Genomic DNA, 19,897 nt, shown 5'->3' with positions numbered 1-19,897 from the left:
GGACCAAAAGATAAATTAAGCATCAAGTCAAAGAGATAGCAAGACCGTAAAAAAAAAAGGTTTGAATGGAGTGGCATGCATATCGCTAGATTCTAACCATGGCTTATAACGGCAACTTTTGGAAGTCATTAGACCTCGTCAAGATTAGTAAACGTTAAAACATAAAAAAAACAAATCATATGTTGTTCACAATAACTAAAATCTGTCAAATCTCAATCATGGCATGCTGTTTTCTAGTACATATCTCTTAAGAACGAACTTATTCAATATATATATATATACATAACTCTCCCTTTCTCTATTAGTCCTCAGCCACCTTCTCTCATAAGGTACATCATCATCTCTTTCCATTTCATCTTGCACATAATTTTGATTTCCAGTGTTTGGTTTCCCGGAAAATTTTTGATTCTAATGGCTTAGTTTCATATACTTGAATGTGTTTATAGGTGTAAGTAATCATGGCTGACACCTTGGCTCTACCTGTTGAACGACCAGCTAAAATGAGTGAGTCTTCTTCAAGCATTTCAAGATTTTTTTTTTTGGTATTGAATGATAAATAACTTTAATGAATTCATGTTTTTTGCAGGTCCTGAAAAATCTGATTTAGAGAGCTCTGAGGATGAAAGGAAGAAAAGGATTGGATCTCTTAAGAAAATGGCAGTTAGTGCCTCGAGCAGGTTCAGGAATTCTCTTAAAAAGAGAACCAGGAAACACAGTAGAGTTATGTCCGCCGGAAGTATAGACGACAACCTCGATGTTGAGGAACTACAGGCAGTCGACTCGTTCCGTCAGGCACTTATATTAGACGAGCTATTGCCTTCTAAGCATGATGATCACCATATGATGCTAAGGTCACACAATCTTTCATTTGAATCTCTATATGAATTGTAGTTACATACATATTTCAACTGCTCATTAGCTCTGGATGCAGGTTTCTGAGGGCGAGGAAATTCGATCTCGATAAAGCGAAGCAAATGTGGGCTGATATGATCCAATGGAGGAAGGATTTTGGGGCTGACACAATCATGGAGGTAAACACAAGAATCATTGAATCAATCACACTGCTATATATATATATATATATATATCTGTTGCAACATTGTGATCTGCAATCTGAACTTGCTTCTTTCGGGTGCGGTTTCGATGTTAAGGACTTTGATTTCAAGGAATACAATGAAGTGATCAAGTATTATCCACAAGGATATCATGGAGTTGATAAAGATGGACGACCTGTTTATATCGAAAGGCTCGGTCAGGTTGATGCTAACAAGCTGACTCAAGTCACGACGATCGACCGATATCTGAAGTACCACGTAAAGGAGTTCGAGAAGACCTTTGCTGTTAAGTTCCCTGCAGCATCCATTGCTGCAAAAAAGCAAATTAATCAAAGCACAACCATATTGGATGTTGAAGGAGTGGTATGTCAAATATGTTATATAAATCTATATATATATACATATATATGTATGAATGTATATCTCCAACATTTGCTTTGTTGCAGTCCTAATGCCTGTGTGTACTATAAATTAAAACTTTCAGGGTCTTAAAAGCTTCAACAAGGCTGCAAGGGAGCTCCTACATCGCCTTCAAAAGATCGACGGCGACAACTATCCCGAGGTAATCTTACTTCTTAACCTCAGTTAGCAACAAAGGTTTTTTTTTCTTCAATTGAAGTCTATACTAATTCAATGCCTATATATTGCAGACTCTGAACCGAATGTTTATCATCAATGCTGGCTCTGGGTTTAGGCTCCTATGGAGCACGGTTAAATCGTTCCTCGACCCGAAGACCACCTCGAAAATCCATGTAAGTACATAAATCCACCAAATTACTTGAAGCTAGATATAATTATAATGTTGATGAACAAACAAACAACATTTTTGTTATATTTCACCAGGTTTTGGGTAACAAATACCAGAGCAAATTGCTGGAAGTGATTGATGCTAAGTGAGTCCCTTCTCAACCGATCAAATTCATTGTTGTTTTATACCTTTCTATGTTCAAAACATTTCTTAGTTCGGTTTTTCATTTTTCGACAGCGAGCTGCCGGAGTTTTTGGGTGGTAGCTGTACCTGTGCAGACAAAGGAGGCTGCATGGTCTCAGACAAGGGTCCATGGAACGATCCTGAAATACTAAAGGTAATTCATTCACACAAAGATTGATATTTTTTGATTTAATAATTTTGATTTATTTCTTGAAATAATTAAATGGGGTGCTCCATTTTTATGATCTTAGAGAGTACAAAATGGTGAGTTCAAGCGCAAAATGAGAAATAAATCAAGCACCGAGGACAAAGAGTGCCTAGAGGTAGAGCCCGCCATTTTCATACTTACAATCCCAAGTCTCAATATCTAGCATCCTGCAAATTGAACGCCTAACTTACTCTTTTTGTTCGATGTTTCCGACAAGAAGATGAATCGTTCCATTGATGCCGAAACGGCTATAGGCACTGCTGAATGGCATGCAGAGAATACACCACTGTCTCCTGTAATTGAAGTAAGTTTTCCCAATATATAATGCCATGTCAAACAATGCAGAGAAATTAGGAGTTCTGGGTTTTTAACGCTGCAATTTATACGTACTGCAGTCTCCCAACAAGAAGTGTCAGGATTCCTTTGCCTACGACAAATGTGTTCCGGTTGTCGACAAGGGGATCGATTCTTTTTGGTCTAACTCAGTGGAAGATGAACATTTTTCCATTTCCAAAGGTAGATGGTTTTTGCTAACTACGTGAAGATAGTTTGATTAACCATCCTGATATTGTTGTAACAGCGTCACTTTATTCTTTTTTCGGTCAATTCAGATTGTTACCAAGTGAAGGATGAAGGGAAAAGAATGAGCACCAACGTTTTCGGAGGATTAATGAGCTTCGTTATAAGTATGGTGGCCATTATTCGCTTGTCTCGCAACGTGCCGAGGAAGCTAACGGAAGCTGCCTTGTACAATGGTCAAGTTCACCAATCAAAGCCGATGATCACGGGGTATACGACCGATCAGTCGCAACAGCCGCCTATCAAGAGCAATGACTACGTTGCCATGGAGAAACGCATGGCTAAACTGGAAGAGGCGATGAGTTTTCTCATACAGAAACCAGCAACCATGCCGCCGGAGAAAGAGGAGATGCTGAATGATGCATTAAGCCGGGTCTGCACCTTGGAAGTGGAGCTATCTGCAGCCAAGAAGGTATATACATACTTACAAGCTTGGCTAAGTTTAATAACTCAAAACTCTAAACCCATCAAGTGACCTAATGATAAAGGAGAGTGTTATTCTTTGTAGAGGTCTCGAGTTTGAGCAATTGCATCTGTGTGCGTCATCGATGATTAAGAAAAGTTCTGAGCAAATACCTTGTAATCACCCCAGAACTATTCAATTTGAATAAGGACGTGGGCGTGTTTTTTTCTCTCCGTGCTTGGATTTTAATTGTGTGGTGTTTTGTTGAATATGCAGGCACTTCAGGAAGCCCTTGTTAAACAGGAGGAACTTCGAACATACATTGACAAGAAAAAGAAGAAGTTTGTAAGTTATCAAAGCTTTTATATTCTTTATATTTGTTTTAATTCGTTCATTATATTTCATGTTCTATTCACATAAATCGTGTACATTTTCTTGAAATCCGAAAATACGGTGCTTGCATATATCACACATCTCATTTTCTTGGACTATGGTTGCAGAACCCATTCCGTTGGTAAGCTGAACCTTGATGTTGGGAGGCAAATGACAATGGCGATATTCACCCCCGACAAATGAAATCCTTTTGAATATTGTTTTGGTTTGCACAATAATCTTTGGGTATATTTTTCTCTAGTTTTGTGTGTACATTTTCGAACAATTATTTTCTCAAACACTGGTTTTGTCTGGGCATAGTTGTAATGTGTTGTTTAAAAGTTCAAAAATGCAGTCTCATAAGTGTGAAGAACCAACTGATGTAAAAGATTAGGGTGGAGTGATCAATGTGCACAGACCCCTGCCCCTTTTAACTTAAGAAATATGCAGCAATTTCAAGCATTACATGGAAGCGCAAAACAAAATTTGTATTCAATTAACTTTGGAAATGAAGAAGGTTTGTGTTCAATTCATTACGAGCGAATTGAATAATAGAAATGAAGGCCAAACATAGAAGTTTGATTCATGGAATGTAAGATTACATTTAGGAATAATATTACTGAAATGTAACATTACTATAGGAATATTGTATTACTTTATTTGGTTTGTTTAGCAGGAATGTAAGATTACAGTGTTTGGCTAGAGAAATAAAAGATTATTTGGATGCATATTTTAACAAATTATCCTTATGATATATTTTTTTAAAGTTAAACTTTAATATTAATTTATAAATATTTGAATGAAAATTCATAAAAATATTTTAATCGTTATACTATCTAACTTTTGAGGAGAAATTACATTTATATTTTTAAATAATGTTCATAAATATCATATTTATTTATATAAAATATAATGTAATATAAAAAATAATATTACGGTAGTAGAATATTATTTTAAATAATTACATTTTTACAATAATACTATTTTTTCATCCCATAAAATTAAAAATATAAAATATTTTAAATTCTCAAAATTATTAATATTTTAGTAAATTAAACTCTTTGTATACTATTATTATTTTTATAATTTTGAGTAAAGTATAAAAAATAAGAATTTAGAAGGATCATTATAAAAAAAAAATTCATTAGTAAAAGAGTATTCTTGTCCAAAGTGATGTGAATGTAAGATTACTTAAGAATTTAGAGCTAATGACATTCCCACTATTTTAATCAAAAAATGCTATTATTAGGAAAAGAATATTCCCGGTAATGTAAGATTTCGTAAACCAAATATGGGACAAATCCGGGAAAAAATATTCCCCTTGGTAATGTAAGATTCCGCGAACTAACGCACCCTCAAGGTTTTGTTTGGTTGAACGGAAAAATAGCAAGATAGAGGAAGAGAACGGAAAAATAGCAGGATAGAGGAAGAGAACGGAAAAGTGAAAAGAATATAAATTTTAAATGTGCAAAAAAAAAAATCAAAATAAAGAATAAGAGAGATGGTCATTTTCTATTATCATCAAATTTATGTATTCTTCAAAACTTAATTTTATTTCCTCTTGTTTTTCAACTCGAAAAGAAAATATCATTTTCTTTCAATTTTCTTTCCTGTTATAGTCTCTCCAAGGGAAAAGGAACATCACCAGAAAAACTTCTTTTTCTGAAACAGAGATGGAAAATCAGTCATAATCAGAGCATGATAAGAACAAAGGCATAACCATAAAAGGAAAATTATTACCCAGAACACAAGTAAAATTTCATACCCGAAGTTTGGCTTCTTCTTGACTGTCTATGTAAGCAAGAAGTTCTTCTTGCCTCATCAAAGCCTGGTGAAGAGCCTGTTCAAAACAGCAGATACATGCATAATGGAAATGAAGATCCCAGTAAAGGAGAACAAGAATGAAAATAATTACAAGCATCTTGAAATAAAAAAAGCGTTGTAAGCATGTCAAAACACGTGGTTAATAGGTTGATAACAAATACTCTTCAAAACACGTGGTTAATAGGCGTCGAGTTTTATGTTTGACACCATCAGAAGTTCAGACATTCGTCACTCTAGAAGCTCTATTTGTTTGAATGACCTAGGTGGAAATGGATTAGGAAGCTCTAACGTAAATATGGGAAATGTTTTGGGAAAATTAACAAAATTAAGATCGCCAAACGTACCTTCTTGGTAGCGATTAGCTCTGCTTCTAGGCCATCAACGCGACATACAGCGGCATTCAACAATTCCTCCTTCTCATAAGGCATCTCAAATGGCTTTGCTTGTAATGTATCAACTTTCTCTTCAAGCTCAACCATCCTCTTGAGCACAGAAGATACTACATCTGCCTGAGAAGGAAGAGGTGGAGATGGGGGAAGCTCTTCCCTTTGAGTTGTATCAGAGGTAAGTTCAGTACCAGAAATGTGCCAGGAAGATTTCTGGTTATATTGAAGGCTGCTGAGCGCAGCAGAGTGTAAAGAGTCATGAAAAAGCCATAAGAGTCGGCAAAACCCGAGCTCGGATTCCTTCTGGGGTCTGAGGAGTCTCAGGCAATGTTAATGCACCTGAATTGGAAAATAGCATTTCATTTTCTTAAGCATGTTACAAACGAGATAAGGAAGCTTTTAAGAAGAAATATGTAGAATCTAAAAGGGTAACAGACTATACAATATTATATTTGTTAACCTCTGGAACCAGAAGGCATCAGGAGGGATGTTTGTTTATTCCAACTAGCATCAACAGTTTTGTCTACCATAGGAATATATTCATCATAGCCTGAGAAGTTACCAGTATGGCTAGTTCTCCCGACAACCTTAATATGCATGAATTACAATGCCCGAGAAGAGCATTAGCAACATTGCGAAAAATGCACATGATACTACTAAACTTGGGTGTAGAATCTTGTTAGATGAATAATGAAGTCATCATGATAATCATTGGTCAAAGCATACTTTCGACTGAAAACGAAAAAAAAAAAAACCTAAAAATGCAACTAGCTGACTGAAAGAAAAGAAAGCAAAAACAGTCCAACTTTATAACCAGTTTCATACTGATGAACTCAGCATCCCAAAGCATTTTAGTGCTCCAAAAGCAGAATTCTATATCAACTTCACCTGTATCCAACAGTATATATACTCATAATGAATGTAATCTGAGACACATTATAAACAACAAGCAATGTACTTCAATTACATAACTGATATGAAGGATTAGAATGTCAAAAGAACTCACTTCTTCATGAACAGGGGTCAGCCTAAGCTGTAAGTAGTTCCTTGATGCTTTTGGGGATGTGATATCTTCAGCTTCCGATCCAGATTCAGCCGTGGATGTATCATTACTTTTCAACTGCTTCACACAGCACAATATGCAATGAGATAATTCAAGAATCTTATCTCAAAAGTCAAAAGAGGAATGTCAAACATTTTTCAGAACAAAAGGATCATTACAAGTTAGAAAGAAAATATACCATTGGAAGATGTGGCTTAGCATAAGCAATAACCTTCCCATAACTATTCAAAACTTTTACGACTTGTCTGGGATGCATTGCCTCAGAATTAAGAAAAATCTGAGATAAAAACAAGCAATAGTGTGTTTCTTTGTTAGGAAAAAAGAAGTAAAACACCGATCAAGCCCTAGGAATTAACAGCACCAACAACATATCATAAAGCAAGGCCAGTTTACAACCTTCAATATTTCGGGATTTCTCCAAGGCCCTTTATCAGAGCGAAGGCAACCTCCCTGATCTGCACAAGTACAGCTACCGCCCAGAAATTCTGGCAACTCACTGAAAGGAATTAAAATATCACCATAAGCTTTTTGATAGAATGAGACAACCACCAACTGTTAGTAAAAGAATATATATTTTAAGCGCAGAATGCTGACAAAAATTGTATGGACAAATAGAGTAAAATAAAGATAACACAATAATATAACATGTCATAGAAGTTCTAAGCCCATTTACCTGACATCAATAATCTAGAGCAATTTGCTCAGGTACTTGTTTCCAATAACCTGAAGTCAATGCACACATTACATGCATGTATAATTACAATTCAACGACAAATAAAGGGAATGAGAATTAAAAAGCAAAGAAAATGTATACTCGATTTCAAAAAGTATTGCATATAAAGTGTATAAAGTACATGGATCTTTGAAGTTGTTTTGGGATCCAGAAATGTCTTCACAGTATTCCACAAAAGCCTAAACCCAGGTCCAGCATTGATAATAAACATTTGATGAAGCGTCTGTAAAAGTAAAAGGACAACGTAAAATTTTGGCTTAACATAAAATAATATATAAACTTTCATAGAAGCATGGCTTCGTAATTCGTCATGTCAGCACATTGATATGTCAGACCTCAGGGTAGTTGTCACCATCAATCTTCTGTAGCCGCATAATCATTTCCCTTGCAGACTTGGTAAAATTCTTAAAGCTCTAAGAACAGATGAAAAGAAAAAGTATTTATCACTTAGGTACTACATAGAAGCCAAATATTTATGAACTAACAACTCAATGAATCAAAAAACATACCACACCATGTACATCTAAAATTGTGGTGCTTGAATCAATGTGCCTGCTTGCAGCAATTGTACAAGCAGGAAACTTTACACTGAAGGCCCTCTCAAACTCCGGGACATGGTAGGTATTTTACATACCGATCCAAGGTTGTAACTTGCATGAGTTTGTTGGGATCAACTTTTCCCAATCTTTCAATATACACAGGCCTTCCCTCCTTATCAACACCATGATAACCATGAGGGTAATACCTTAAAACCTCATTCAACTCTTTAAACTCAAAATCCTGCAAAAAAAGGATAAAAATGCAGTGAAAAACATTGATTACATCCGATACTACCTCAGGCAAACAATTAACAATAATTACCTCCATGATGGTGTCAACACTAAACTCCTTCCTCCATTGGAGCATATCTGCCCACATGTGTTTAGCTTTATCTATATCAAACTTCCTTGCTTTCAAGAACCTAGATAAAAGTAAACTAGAACTGATTATCACATGTTGCATCATTAAAAGTAGGCAAAGCAACCAAAAGAGAGGACAGCAGCAGAAATGGCACCGAAGCTAACAAAGTATACATCAGCAAGCGGAAAGCAAATAAATTGTGTTTTAAAAGCTAAACAAAGAGCATGATAAATAAACTCAAAATTCTTCTTATGTTTTTCTTAATAAAGCCAATTAGATTCAGGTTAAAATTTTAACAAGTCAAATAACAGTTGAGAATCATCACAGAAATAACAAAATAGATATAGAATGCTTATAGTTTGGTTGTTCAGATTTGACTTGACAAGAGAACAAAACCAACAGAACTCGGATCATAGTATCAAACAGAATAATGATAAACATCTATATGGGGAAATATGAGAAAAAAGTAAGAGGAGAGCACCTCAACATCATGTGATAGTCATCATACTTTTCGGGAAGCAATTCTTCCATAATCAATGCTTGTCGAAATTGATCGACTGCCTGCAGCTCCTCAACATCACGAATATCCTCGATGGATACAGAGCTGACACGGCCATCACTTTTCCTTCTACTCCTTTTGAGAGAATGTTTGAATCTAGTAGATGCATTTAAAGCTTTCTTTTTCAAGGATCCAATTTTTGTGCGCCTTTCATCCTCTGAGTTCTCGAAATCAGATTTTCTCTCTCTCCTCTCATCACTACCCGAAATCCCTTTCAAGCCTGCCTCAGAACATATACCAAATAATTGCATTGATAAACAAGTATTGTTTTTAGATGAAGAAATAATAAGAAAAAGTTCAAAGCGAAAATCAAATTCTATTTCTTATTTCTTCTCATCTCTGAAAAATCTTCAGAAACGCCCAAAAAAAAGCATGGTAAAATCACCAAACTAAGATACAAAAATAAATAAATGAAAAAAATGACCAAATTTTCCAATGCCTATATCTGAAAACCTAAATAAGAATCCATTCCCTTTCTTCTTTGCCTACACTACCGGGAGTTCCTAAGTAACCAAACTGAACCTGAAATGATACAGAAGAAATAGTAAAATAAGTTCAAGAACCATAAATTGTTAAACTCACAAGGCCTAGCGAATCGATCGAGTGGATCAGACATCAACGCTCGTGCAAGAAGAATCAAGACGGCGGCGGCGCCAGTAATCAGATTACCCGAAGGATCGATAAAAGTACGCGCGCGCCTTACAAAAACAAGAAGTAAATTCAACAAAACAATAAAAAGTCTAAAGAGAAGAGTCCAAATTCGAAGTGCTTGAAATTTGTCTCTCTCTCACTTTAACTTTGAATTCAATTGTGTTACGAACAAAACAAATTTGGAGTACTTACTGGGCAATAATAAGCGTGTCTCTGCGTCACGAGTCACGAAAAAGATCGAACTGTAGTAAATGCCTCTGACCAGAGCTTTTTATTCGATCTTTGAATACTACAGCCGATTATATAATAGAAAAAATATTTTTGTTGTAAAGTTCAGCAAAGTACATTACACGAAAACGAAAACGAATATATATAGAAATATACAGAGTTCCCCGTTATTACAGGGAATCTTTTATGGATTTAATTCCTATATTGCATATATTTTTTTATGGAATAATCCTTTTAATTTAGTCTATTCTATTTATGGTTTCAGAATTTGAATTCTGATTTAAATTAACTTTTTATTTAATTTTTAAATTAATTTGGATTTATCATTTTCTCTTAATATATTTTTTTGTTTTACTCCCGGTTCCAATACTTCGCTTTGACTAATACGAACAACTCGCATAACACACCTAGCTTTGATGGTGACTCTCCCAATTAAGATTTTTTTCATACACAAGTACTTGAACTCGAGACTTTGCTTAAGCGATATCAAGCTGGTTACCACTTGAACCAACCCCTGTTGATATTTTCTCTTAATACTTTAATGTCACCTATGGCTATATAGATATTAATAGAAGGGGAATTTTGTTAAAACGTGTAAAAAAACTAATATAAATTTAAATCTAGAATTAAAAAATGTGAGCAAAATCTGTTTGTGATTTATTTAAGATTAAGTTTAGGATATAATTAAATTATTTAATAAATATGAAATTTAAAGAAAAGTTATTTTAAATAAATAAATTATTAAAATTTCAATACTCAATTTTATTGTTCTTATTTTTTAGTTGCATAATTAAAAGTTTAAATTAAATCTTTTATAACCAATAGGATTATAAAGAAGTATTAAACGTTTAAAGTAAAACAAATAAGATAAAAATCTAAAGTGGTTTTATAATATCTAAGAAAGGAGTTATCCAACACATATATTCATAACTCTTACTTAAATAAGAAGGGTGAAATATCAAAAGCTATAATAATTATCATTCTTTTTAATATTTGACCATCAACAAGCCTAAATTAATATAAATTTATTATGTTATTTAAGCATGATCATTGATCCAATCACGTTAGATTTTTTTATCTACTATAACTTGACTTGTAAAATAAAACTCCCCACTCGCACCTAATCCAACATGGAGTGTAGGAGAGTTTCACCTTACCTAAATTTCGATATGAATTTTTAGGTTAAAATTTGCACTCGATCCGACCTTTTATATATATATATATATAATTCAATTATATTAGTTAAAATAAGGACTTAATTGAAAAATAAAATACAAATGGATATTATTATCTAAATATATAAGAGATAATTATAATATCATATTAAATTAGGTCGGATCGAATCAAATTTTTTCACCTTAAACTCAAACTAAATCCAATACAATTAAACCACCCTTAAAATATTAACTTGAATTTGAATTTTCAAAATAAAAATTTAATTTAATTGGATCGGATCGGATTGAGCTGGTACACATCAAGGATCATCCCTAGAGTTATTCTCTCACATATCAACTAACTTAAAAAGTAAAACAACTCTACTTTAATTCATTTATTATTATTTTAATATTTAAAAGTTTATATGTTCAAAAACTTAACGTGTAATATTTATAATTCAAATGTTTAGAAATTATAGATGATTTAAATAATATATAAAAAATGAAAGATTAATAAAAAAAACATTAAATATGAATATAATAATGAATAAAATATGCTAAATTAAGAGGAAAAAATATAGTAAATTATTTTATTTTCACTTTTATCCCGGTCAAGAGAAATCTTGACTTCAACAGGTAGTGCACGACAACAGGAATCTGCGTGGCAGTACTGACAGCGTAATTAGCTTATTGAATCTGTGTGGCAGTACTGACAGTGTAATTAGTTTGAGAGAAATGTTTTATAATATACAATTTTAATTAATTTTTTTTAGATTTGTCAAAATGACTAACTAAATCGTAATGCGATCGATAATTCGCAACGCGATCTCCGGTATCACAAATCAGTTTTCAGATTCGCAACGCGAACTTCGACTATCGCATTGCGATAGTCGAGTTCGCGTTACAATTTTCCAAAGTCGTTGCGATAGTCGAAGTTCGCGTTGCGATTTATTTCAAGTTCGTTGCGATAGTCCAAAATCGCAACGACTGGTGGTATGGTATTGCATTTGTTTCTTAATAATTTTCTCTAAAAATATAGTATTCGCGCGGACGTATCGAAGACACGTATTACCACGACCACGACCACGAGACGAGACGAAACGAGACGGCGGCGGCGGCGCGCGAGAATCTCTCTTGTTCTCTATTACTCAACAAGAAAGTGAGAAAGTCAAGCCTTAAATATCATTCCCAATAGTATTTCCAATACTATGTGGGATTGAGCATTACCGACACTTGTTCTCAATACTATGTGGGATTGAGCCTTAAATAGTGATATTATTTTTGAATGTTTTGCTTAAAATTGCAATAATCGCGATTGATTGTAGATTGACTTTTATTTATGACATATTTAATCGTATAATACTAATGCAATTGGTTGTTGATTTAGTTGTTTTAAGGTGCATGATTGTTAATTGTTTTATGAATAATCACATTGTATTGGAAACAAGTATTGGTAATGCTCAATCCCACATAGTATTGGAAACACTATTGGGAATGGTATTTAAGGCTTGGCTTTCCCACTTCTTTGTTGAGTGATAGAGAACGAGGGAGACTCTCGCGCGCCGTCGCCGTCGCCGTCGTGTCGTGTCGTGTCGTGGTCGTGGTAATACGTGTCTTCGACACGTCCGCGCGAATATTATATTTTTAGAGAAAATTCTTAAGAAACAAATGCAATACCACTAGTCGTTGCGATTTTGGACTATCGCAACGAATTTGGAAAATCGCAACGCGAACTTGGACTATCGCAATGCGAATATGTAAATCGCATTGCGATAGTCCAAGTTCGCGTTGCGAATCTGGAAACTGATTTGCGATACCGGAGATCGCGTTGCGAATTATCGATCGCATTGCGATTTAGTTTGTCATTTTGGCAAATCCAAAAAAAGTTGATTAAAATCGTATATTATAAGATATTTTTGGTTACTGAGGTTATTTTCTCTTAGTTTAAAGATTCTACTGGAGGTGTGTTAATAAATAGGGTAAAATATAATTTTAGTACCTAAATTATTACTTTTGTTCCGTTTTGGTCCTAACGTTTAGTTTAGGTTTCATTATGATATCCATCTTTAAAAACTTAACGGTGATGTTGATGTGTCACCATAAGATAATGCCATGTCATATTTGAAAAAAATAAAAATATCACGTCAGTAGTTCTGTTAATTTTTTAACGAACGAGTACCAAAACGAAACCTAAACTAAACGTTAGGTATGATTTTGAAAAAAATAAAATTTGGTCCAAAACAGAATAAAAGTAATAATTTAGATACTAAATATGTAATTTACCCTTATTTATTTGCTAATAGAATCATATAATATTAATATATTTACAATTTCCAAATACAACAAACCTTCTCTTTTTGACTTTTCTTTTAAATAATTATGGAACCCGGAAGAAGCCATATTTTATTGCACGCCATTTTCATTGCATCGATGCCTTTTACTTTATTAGTACCTGTTTTCGATGGGATCAAATACAATATAACCCTACTTTACTAACCACAAATTCTTTCTTTCTTTCTTTCTTTTGACTTGACTCTGGCTTAAATAATTTCTTCGAATATTTTAATGTTGCTCCTAAATCCATCTAGAGGTCAAACACAGAAACGGTAAAAAACAAACTATAAATAGAAATATATATATATATATATATATATATATATATATATATTAATGTGACATTTAATCTGATATTGTTCAAATATTTTAATGTTCATTATGGATAGATTAAGGGAGCGGGTGAGAGTAGTCACTCCCTCAAAATTTTTAAATTATCTTATATTATATTCATAATTTGTTTTTATCTCCTAAAATTTTATATATTTACCACTTAATAAAATTATGTGTACATCCTTACGTTCCATGATTTTGGTCTTCAATTTTCTACTATACTTACACATACAATATGCATTAGTATTGTTACTATTATCTCTCTCTCTATTTATTGTGTTTAAAAATATAAAAACGTTTATGCAACTTCTATGGCTGAGGAAGAAGAAGCATTTGGATGTTGTAAGGGCTCACCGCTCACGTAACTTGGGTGAGTGTTAGACTATGAAGAAGTGAGATGAGAGTATTGTGTGTGAACTACGTACCAGCTGAGAGTTAAGCAGCAGATGGGTTTACTAAACAACAACAAAAAAACTCTATTCTCATATGCAATGGGGTAAGGGGGAGGTAGGTTAGTAAGCTGCCCCCAACACCAGGTTGAGAGTAGCTTCCGTGGAAGACCTCCAGCAGTCAGAAAATTAAAAATAAAGATAAAATACAATGCATGTATAAATAAATAAATACATAGTTGAACAATCTTCAGATGCAGTCATTCATATGCGCGTCTGTAAAGGTAAGTAATCCCTGCAAGTAAATCTCTGCCTAAAAATCTCTGCATATAGACAGAAACGTAAGTCCCAGCTAAATTTGAAAAGAGGAAACATGAAGAGAATGATACACAGAAGTCAGCGATAGCAAGCTACGAGAAGGAATAATGTCAAAATGTATTAAAACCTAAACTAAGGTAACACTACTCCGCTACCCTAGTTCTAAGCCTTCATAAATTCCAATGACAGAAACGTATAAAAAGTATAGGTCATGGAAAATTACTACAAAGGCAATTAAAAAGAAGACAGAGATGTTACACCCTACGGCTGTTGACCCACACTACTCGGGTCGGCTACCCTAGTTTTAAGTCTACATGCTTTTTTATCAGAGGTCATGTCCTCGGTAAGGGATAAATCCTTCAAATCAGATCTCAAGCAGCCTACCCACTTCCTCATTGGTCGTCATCTCCTTATGGCACCGTCGACTGTAATCGACTCTACCCTTCTGACCGCATCCGACGGTTGTCGCCTAAGGACATGCCCAAACCGCCGTAGTCTTCCCTCCATCAATTTTTCGGATACAAGCACCACCACCAAGGACATCCTAATAGCAGAGTTTGGTGTCATGTCCCACAGAGTCCTACTACATGCCCATCGAAGCATTCTCATTTCTGCGGCCTCCATCCTCCTTACGTGATCCTTCTTGATTGCCCAACATTCTGATCCATACAGCAGCGCTGGTCTTATTGACATTCTATAAAATTTTCCCTTGAGTTTTAGAGACACCTTCTTGTCACACAAAACTCCAGTAGCAACCCTCCACTTTAGCCATCCCGCCTTTATATGGTGTGTAACGTCATCATCTACACCCCCCATCTTTATGTATGATAGACCCTAGGTACTTGAAACAATCCTTTGAGGGGAGAACATGTCCTTCGATGCAAACTTCTACATCTTCATCGTTTTGGTTCCCACTAAAGTTTGAACATAAATACTATGTCTTTTTAATATTGATCCTTAGACCTTTTTCTTCCAAAGCAGTCTTCCAGGTAGCTAGTCTACTATTCAGCTCATTTTTTGTTTCAACAATTAGGACAATGTCGTCAGCGAAAAGCATACACCATGGAACACCTTCTGGTGACGCACAATAGATATCGTCCATAATCAAGGCGAAGATGTAAGGGCTAAGAGCCGACCCTTGGTGGAGTCTGATTTCCACCGGGAATGTAACCCCCTCAGACCGATGCGGGTAACCCGATACGATCTGGAGTGTCACATTAGGGCCACCGGAGCGACCCACTGTAAAAATAGCGAAAAATTTAAAACTTTTCTTAAAACATGTAACGTATAAAATCATTTATTAGTATTCAGAAATAAAATAGATTTTCAGACTCGTATATAAAATAAAATACAATTACATGTCCCCTAATCACATGTATCATACTCTGAAAACAACGCCGAAAGAACTCCCTTACTGATGTCTATAGCTGCACTGGTACAATTCTTTTAACCTGCAATATTGAGTAATAGAGTGAGCTTCGGAAAACTCAGTAATATAGAACTACCAGATGATGCTACATGACATATAGATAAATGGAAAGCCATATAATTTCCTTATTGAATCATACGTATACCAGTTTGCATAATAATTTGGGGTTCCCTTAGAAGTTCATCGAGTAGAAGCCATGAATCTCAGTTCATAAGAAACCTTTCAAAGTATGACATTTTCAGGAGATCGAATAGGATGTCTAGTGTGTTCCAACAGTATAATAAAATCATAATAGGTACACTTATCAAATGATAGTTCAGTAAATCTCATAAAATCATAATGAAATTTAACTTTTGAAACTTGTAGTTTAAACCATTCTCTTGTACACCATCCGCAGTTCCTAGAACTGCGTCCATAGGGCTTACCTTAAGCACACAGTGAAAAGGAAGCCAACCTAAGGATAGGCTTTGGGGCCTGTATCCTTAAGTTCGTAAGTCCATAGGGCTTACCCTAAGCACACAGCAAAAGGGAGCCAACCTAATGGAATATCTTGGGGCCCGTAAGCCTACCCAAGAGTCAAATTAGGTCCGTCAAAGTTTTCCAGCTTGATCAGAGCTGTACTTTATAAATCCGTATCAAAAATACAATTGCACCGTGACATAAATTCCATAAATCCATATACATGGTAATCAAATACCAGTTCAAACCAAAAATCAGATAGTCGTCTTAATCCATAAAACATCACAATAAATTGGTGCATCAATAAAACAGGAGCAATAGAATTCAGTGTACCATATTTTAAAATAAATAAAACAGTTCAGTAATAAATAGGGAACACACTAGAGAATCCAAGTATTTTCAGAGGCCATTGTAGTTATCATTTTGGATAACATGAAACTTATGAAATTTGATCGAATTCCAGGAACAAGGTCCTATTGAGGAGAATTGATTACTAACCGATCTAGCCAGACATTTAAGGTTAATACATTAGAATCCCACTATATTTTTGTGTGCATTAGGAAAACGTTCAGGAACCTTTATACATAATAATTCTAAATTCAGATTTACTGCGAGTGATTCCATTACCCAAACAATCAGGGGTATTCAGAAATATACTTTGAATTCATAGGATTTCAGCCCAATTGAACCAAATGAGGTATTCAGAATCTTTTCCTTCTGCGTTACTTGTTTTTTTTTCAAACATGACCGAAGTGATTTTAGATGAAATATAGAATCGAAGATTCAAGTCATTTACAATCTACGACTATCGATCGTATTATCAAACAACTCGAGTTACACAACTCCCAAACTGATGCATGTCAACAAGTCAATTCATTATCCTTCCAGTGTATTCACTCTTTAATACTATAATGCAGATCCATAGATCATCCCCATAATCATCATTGAATAAATCTTTCAACGGTCTTTATTTCATTTCCACGTTTCAACAATATCAGGAAATACTGACATACTTGATCCATGGCTCATAACCCATAATGACAATTCATCATGTAAGTTCAACAGTGTTTCCAAACTCATCAAATCACCTATTTAATCCTTAGTCATTGATGTTACTTAGTTCGTTTAGTAAGCAAGTCTATCATGATTACTTTAAAGTTTTCCATAATAATTCAGACGTTTCTGAATTTCAAATACACGTTGTACTTCATTTCATTTCAATTTATTCATATAATAAAGTCATTCTGGTATTCGTGGTTGATTTGACTCACGAATACCATTTATTAGTATTGTATGCGCTCTAGAGTTGAGTTGAGCCAAGTACTTCCAGAATTATCATCGATCCAAATTTGAGAAGATGAACAAACATTCAAGTGATACTTATATCATTCAGGTAATGATATAGCACTAACGTTGGTTGATCACTTAAGTTGCGTTCCACAACTTTTACTGGTAGCACAACATCCATGTTTATTTGGATTTCTTAATTAATCAAAGACATTTACTTATTCTAGGTCATAAGGGCATTTTGGTCATTTTGGTGCTCAACATGTTTCTATTCATTTCAAAGCTTGAGTATATCCATTCATTCTTGAGCTTGGTGACATTCTTGAGTCATTTCCATTCCAGGGGTATTTTGGTTATTTTACAATTCTAGAATATTTCAATCATTTCCTTCCATCCGGTATTATTATTTAATTCAATCTTATCATTTACTTCAGTCCTTTCGAACAATTCTGACAGCAGAATACCTCCGATAAATTACTCTTCAAGTATTTACTCCATATTCGAATATTTTCGGGTCAAGTGTCTTCTCATATTTTACAAACGAAATATTATAAATTTTTCTGTACAAAGACAGGATCTTAACGATTAAATTCGTACTTAATCGTGTTAAGTACAAATCCTCAAAGTACTTTCTCATTCAGGGTCAATTCAGACTATTTTATCTCTCAAGGGCATTTTCGTAATTTCTTAACCAGATAATTTCAATATTAGCTCTTAACGAAAATAATTATAATTTAGAGATCCTATGATCAATTGCTTTCCCGAACATTCTCTTATCTTGAAATAATTCCTTAATAGAATTCTAATATCTTGCACAAACCCTCTAGGGGTTAAAAACCGGTTATCCGTATTTCGTAAGCAAAATCTAGCATTTCTTAAGCACATCTGTAGTTTTATCATATCAATATATCCTTCCAGAGTTATTAATCAATTTCCAGGGATAATTCTTGACATCTTACAACTTAAGGGTATTTTCGTAATTTTACCCTATCGGAGTATTATCATAATTTCCCATCCAAGTACCTTTAACATTTAACCTTTGATGAAATAAACTATAAGTTACAAATCCATGTTGATTTCTTTATCACTAAGCACAGAACTTATAATTTTATTATAACAATCCCTCAATTTCTTTAGTGACCAAAATAAGAGAAGATAGATGAGCGATGAATGATGTAATTTACCCATAAAAATGTCACATACAACATTTCCATTAGAACGCATTATCAAAATGAAACATAAACTAAACGTTAGTATAATTTTGAAACAAAATAAATTTTAAATTCCAAAATAGAATAATAATAATAATAATAATAATTTATATACTAAACGTGTAGTTTACATTTCTTTCTATACAATCATCAAATCTTGAAACCCTAGTCATTTACAATGTTCAACAGTGAGGAACCATAACTGTTAGATTATTATTAGTGTACACATCACCGTACATCGTTGCTTGAATGTCGGAAAGTTAATTGAAAGACGGTTTATATATTTATATAAAAGATTTTTCAATATATAAATACTAAGATTACATACAAAAAAATTACTAAAAATTTAATTGGTTTTCCGACCTTTAAAAAGAATTTTAGTTAATTGTTTCATCCTTGTATACTCGTAAAAACCTAATTGAACGCACCTATACATTGTTAGTATCATTAAAGTAAAATGATAAATTTAACATTTACTGAAATATTATGTTCAAACAATTAATTGATATCACATGTCTTTAAAAGTAATCTTCATTATTGATGTGACCTGCTTTATAGAATTTTAATAAATTTTCAAATTTAATTTTATTCAATATGGAGAAAGGAAATTTTACACTCCATTTCTACGCAATTTCAACGCCCACGTCCTGAGAAAATTATTAAAAAAATACGAATTTAAAGAGTGAAAGATGAAAACTTTGAGATTACATTAAAATAGGTTAAAAAACTCGTAATCGAACAATTTTTTTAGTGTTTAATAAAATTACATTTTAAGTTTTTTCTTTACCTTTGAAAAATTTAATGGTTTTTTTGTAATTTCAAGATGGCCTGTTACATTAATAAATATATATATATATATATATATATCGTTAATTGTTTGATTGAAGGTGATATGCCAACACAATTTTAATGAATTTAAACTTAGATATTAATTAGGTACTAGTACCTAAATATTTTTTTTTATTAATTTAGGGTAACTACAAGGTAATATATGTTTAAAGATAATTTTTAATTATTTAACATTGAACTCTCAAACCCCTGACATTCATGGTGATCGAACCCGAGATCTCAAAGAATAATAACAGTTATTT

General features: G+C 33.7%; 1 protein-coding gene and 1 pseudogene across 1 annotated transcript; one reads left to right on the top strand and one right to left on the bottom strand.

Annotated features, from left to right (window-relative positions):
- Positions 1-458: 458 nt before the first annotated feature.
- On the top strand, positions 459-3,812 carry LOC120179243 (phosphatidylinositol/phosphatidylcholine transfer protein SFH3-like). The gene is made up of 14 exons (XM_039184883.1): positions 459-504; positions 587-851; positions 932-1,031; positions 1,152-1,418; positions 1,540-1,617; positions 1,706-1,807; positions 1,899-1,948; positions 2,041-2,140; positions 2,238-2,309; positions 2,415-2,498; positions 2,590-2,710; positions 2,806-3,185; positions 3,453-3,521; positions 3,677-3,812. Exons 1-14 carry the CDS (start codon positions 459-461, stop codon positions 3,692-3,694), a joined length of 1,752 nt encoding a protein of 583 aa, XP_039040814.1. The 3' UTR covers positions 3,695-3,812.
- Positions 3,813-4,085: 273 nt separating this feature from the next.
- Positions 4,086-9,764, bottom strand: LOC120179244 (annotated as a pseudogene).
- Between the last annotated feature and the right edge of the window lie 10,133 nt (positions 9,765-19,897).

The sequence above is a fragment of the Hibiscus syriacus genome, unplaced genomic scaffold, assembly GCF_006381635.1.
Source record: "Hibiscus syriacus cultivar Baekdansim isolate YM2019G1 unplaced genomic scaffold, ASM638163v2 tig00112411_pilon, whole genome shotgun sequence".
NCBI lineage: Eukaryota > Viridiplantae > Streptophyta > Magnoliopsida > Malvales > Malvaceae > Hibiscus > Hibiscus syriacus.
Note: the sequence above shows the minus strand (reverse complement) of the source record. Positions and strands in the feature narration are given on the sequence as shown.

Coding starts and splice junctions, on each gene's coding strand:
- LOC120179243 (XM_039184883.1), top strand. CDS start 459: ATGGCTGACACCTTGGCTCTACCTGTTGAACGACCAGCTAAAATGA. Junction 852..931: donor GATCACCATATGATGCTAAG/GTCACACAATCT, acceptor CTCTGGATGCAG/GTTTCTGAGGGCGAGGAAAT. Junction 3,186..3,452: donor AGCTATCTGCAGCCAAGAAG/GTATATACATAC, acceptor TTGAATATGCAG/GCACTTCAGGAAGCCCTTGT.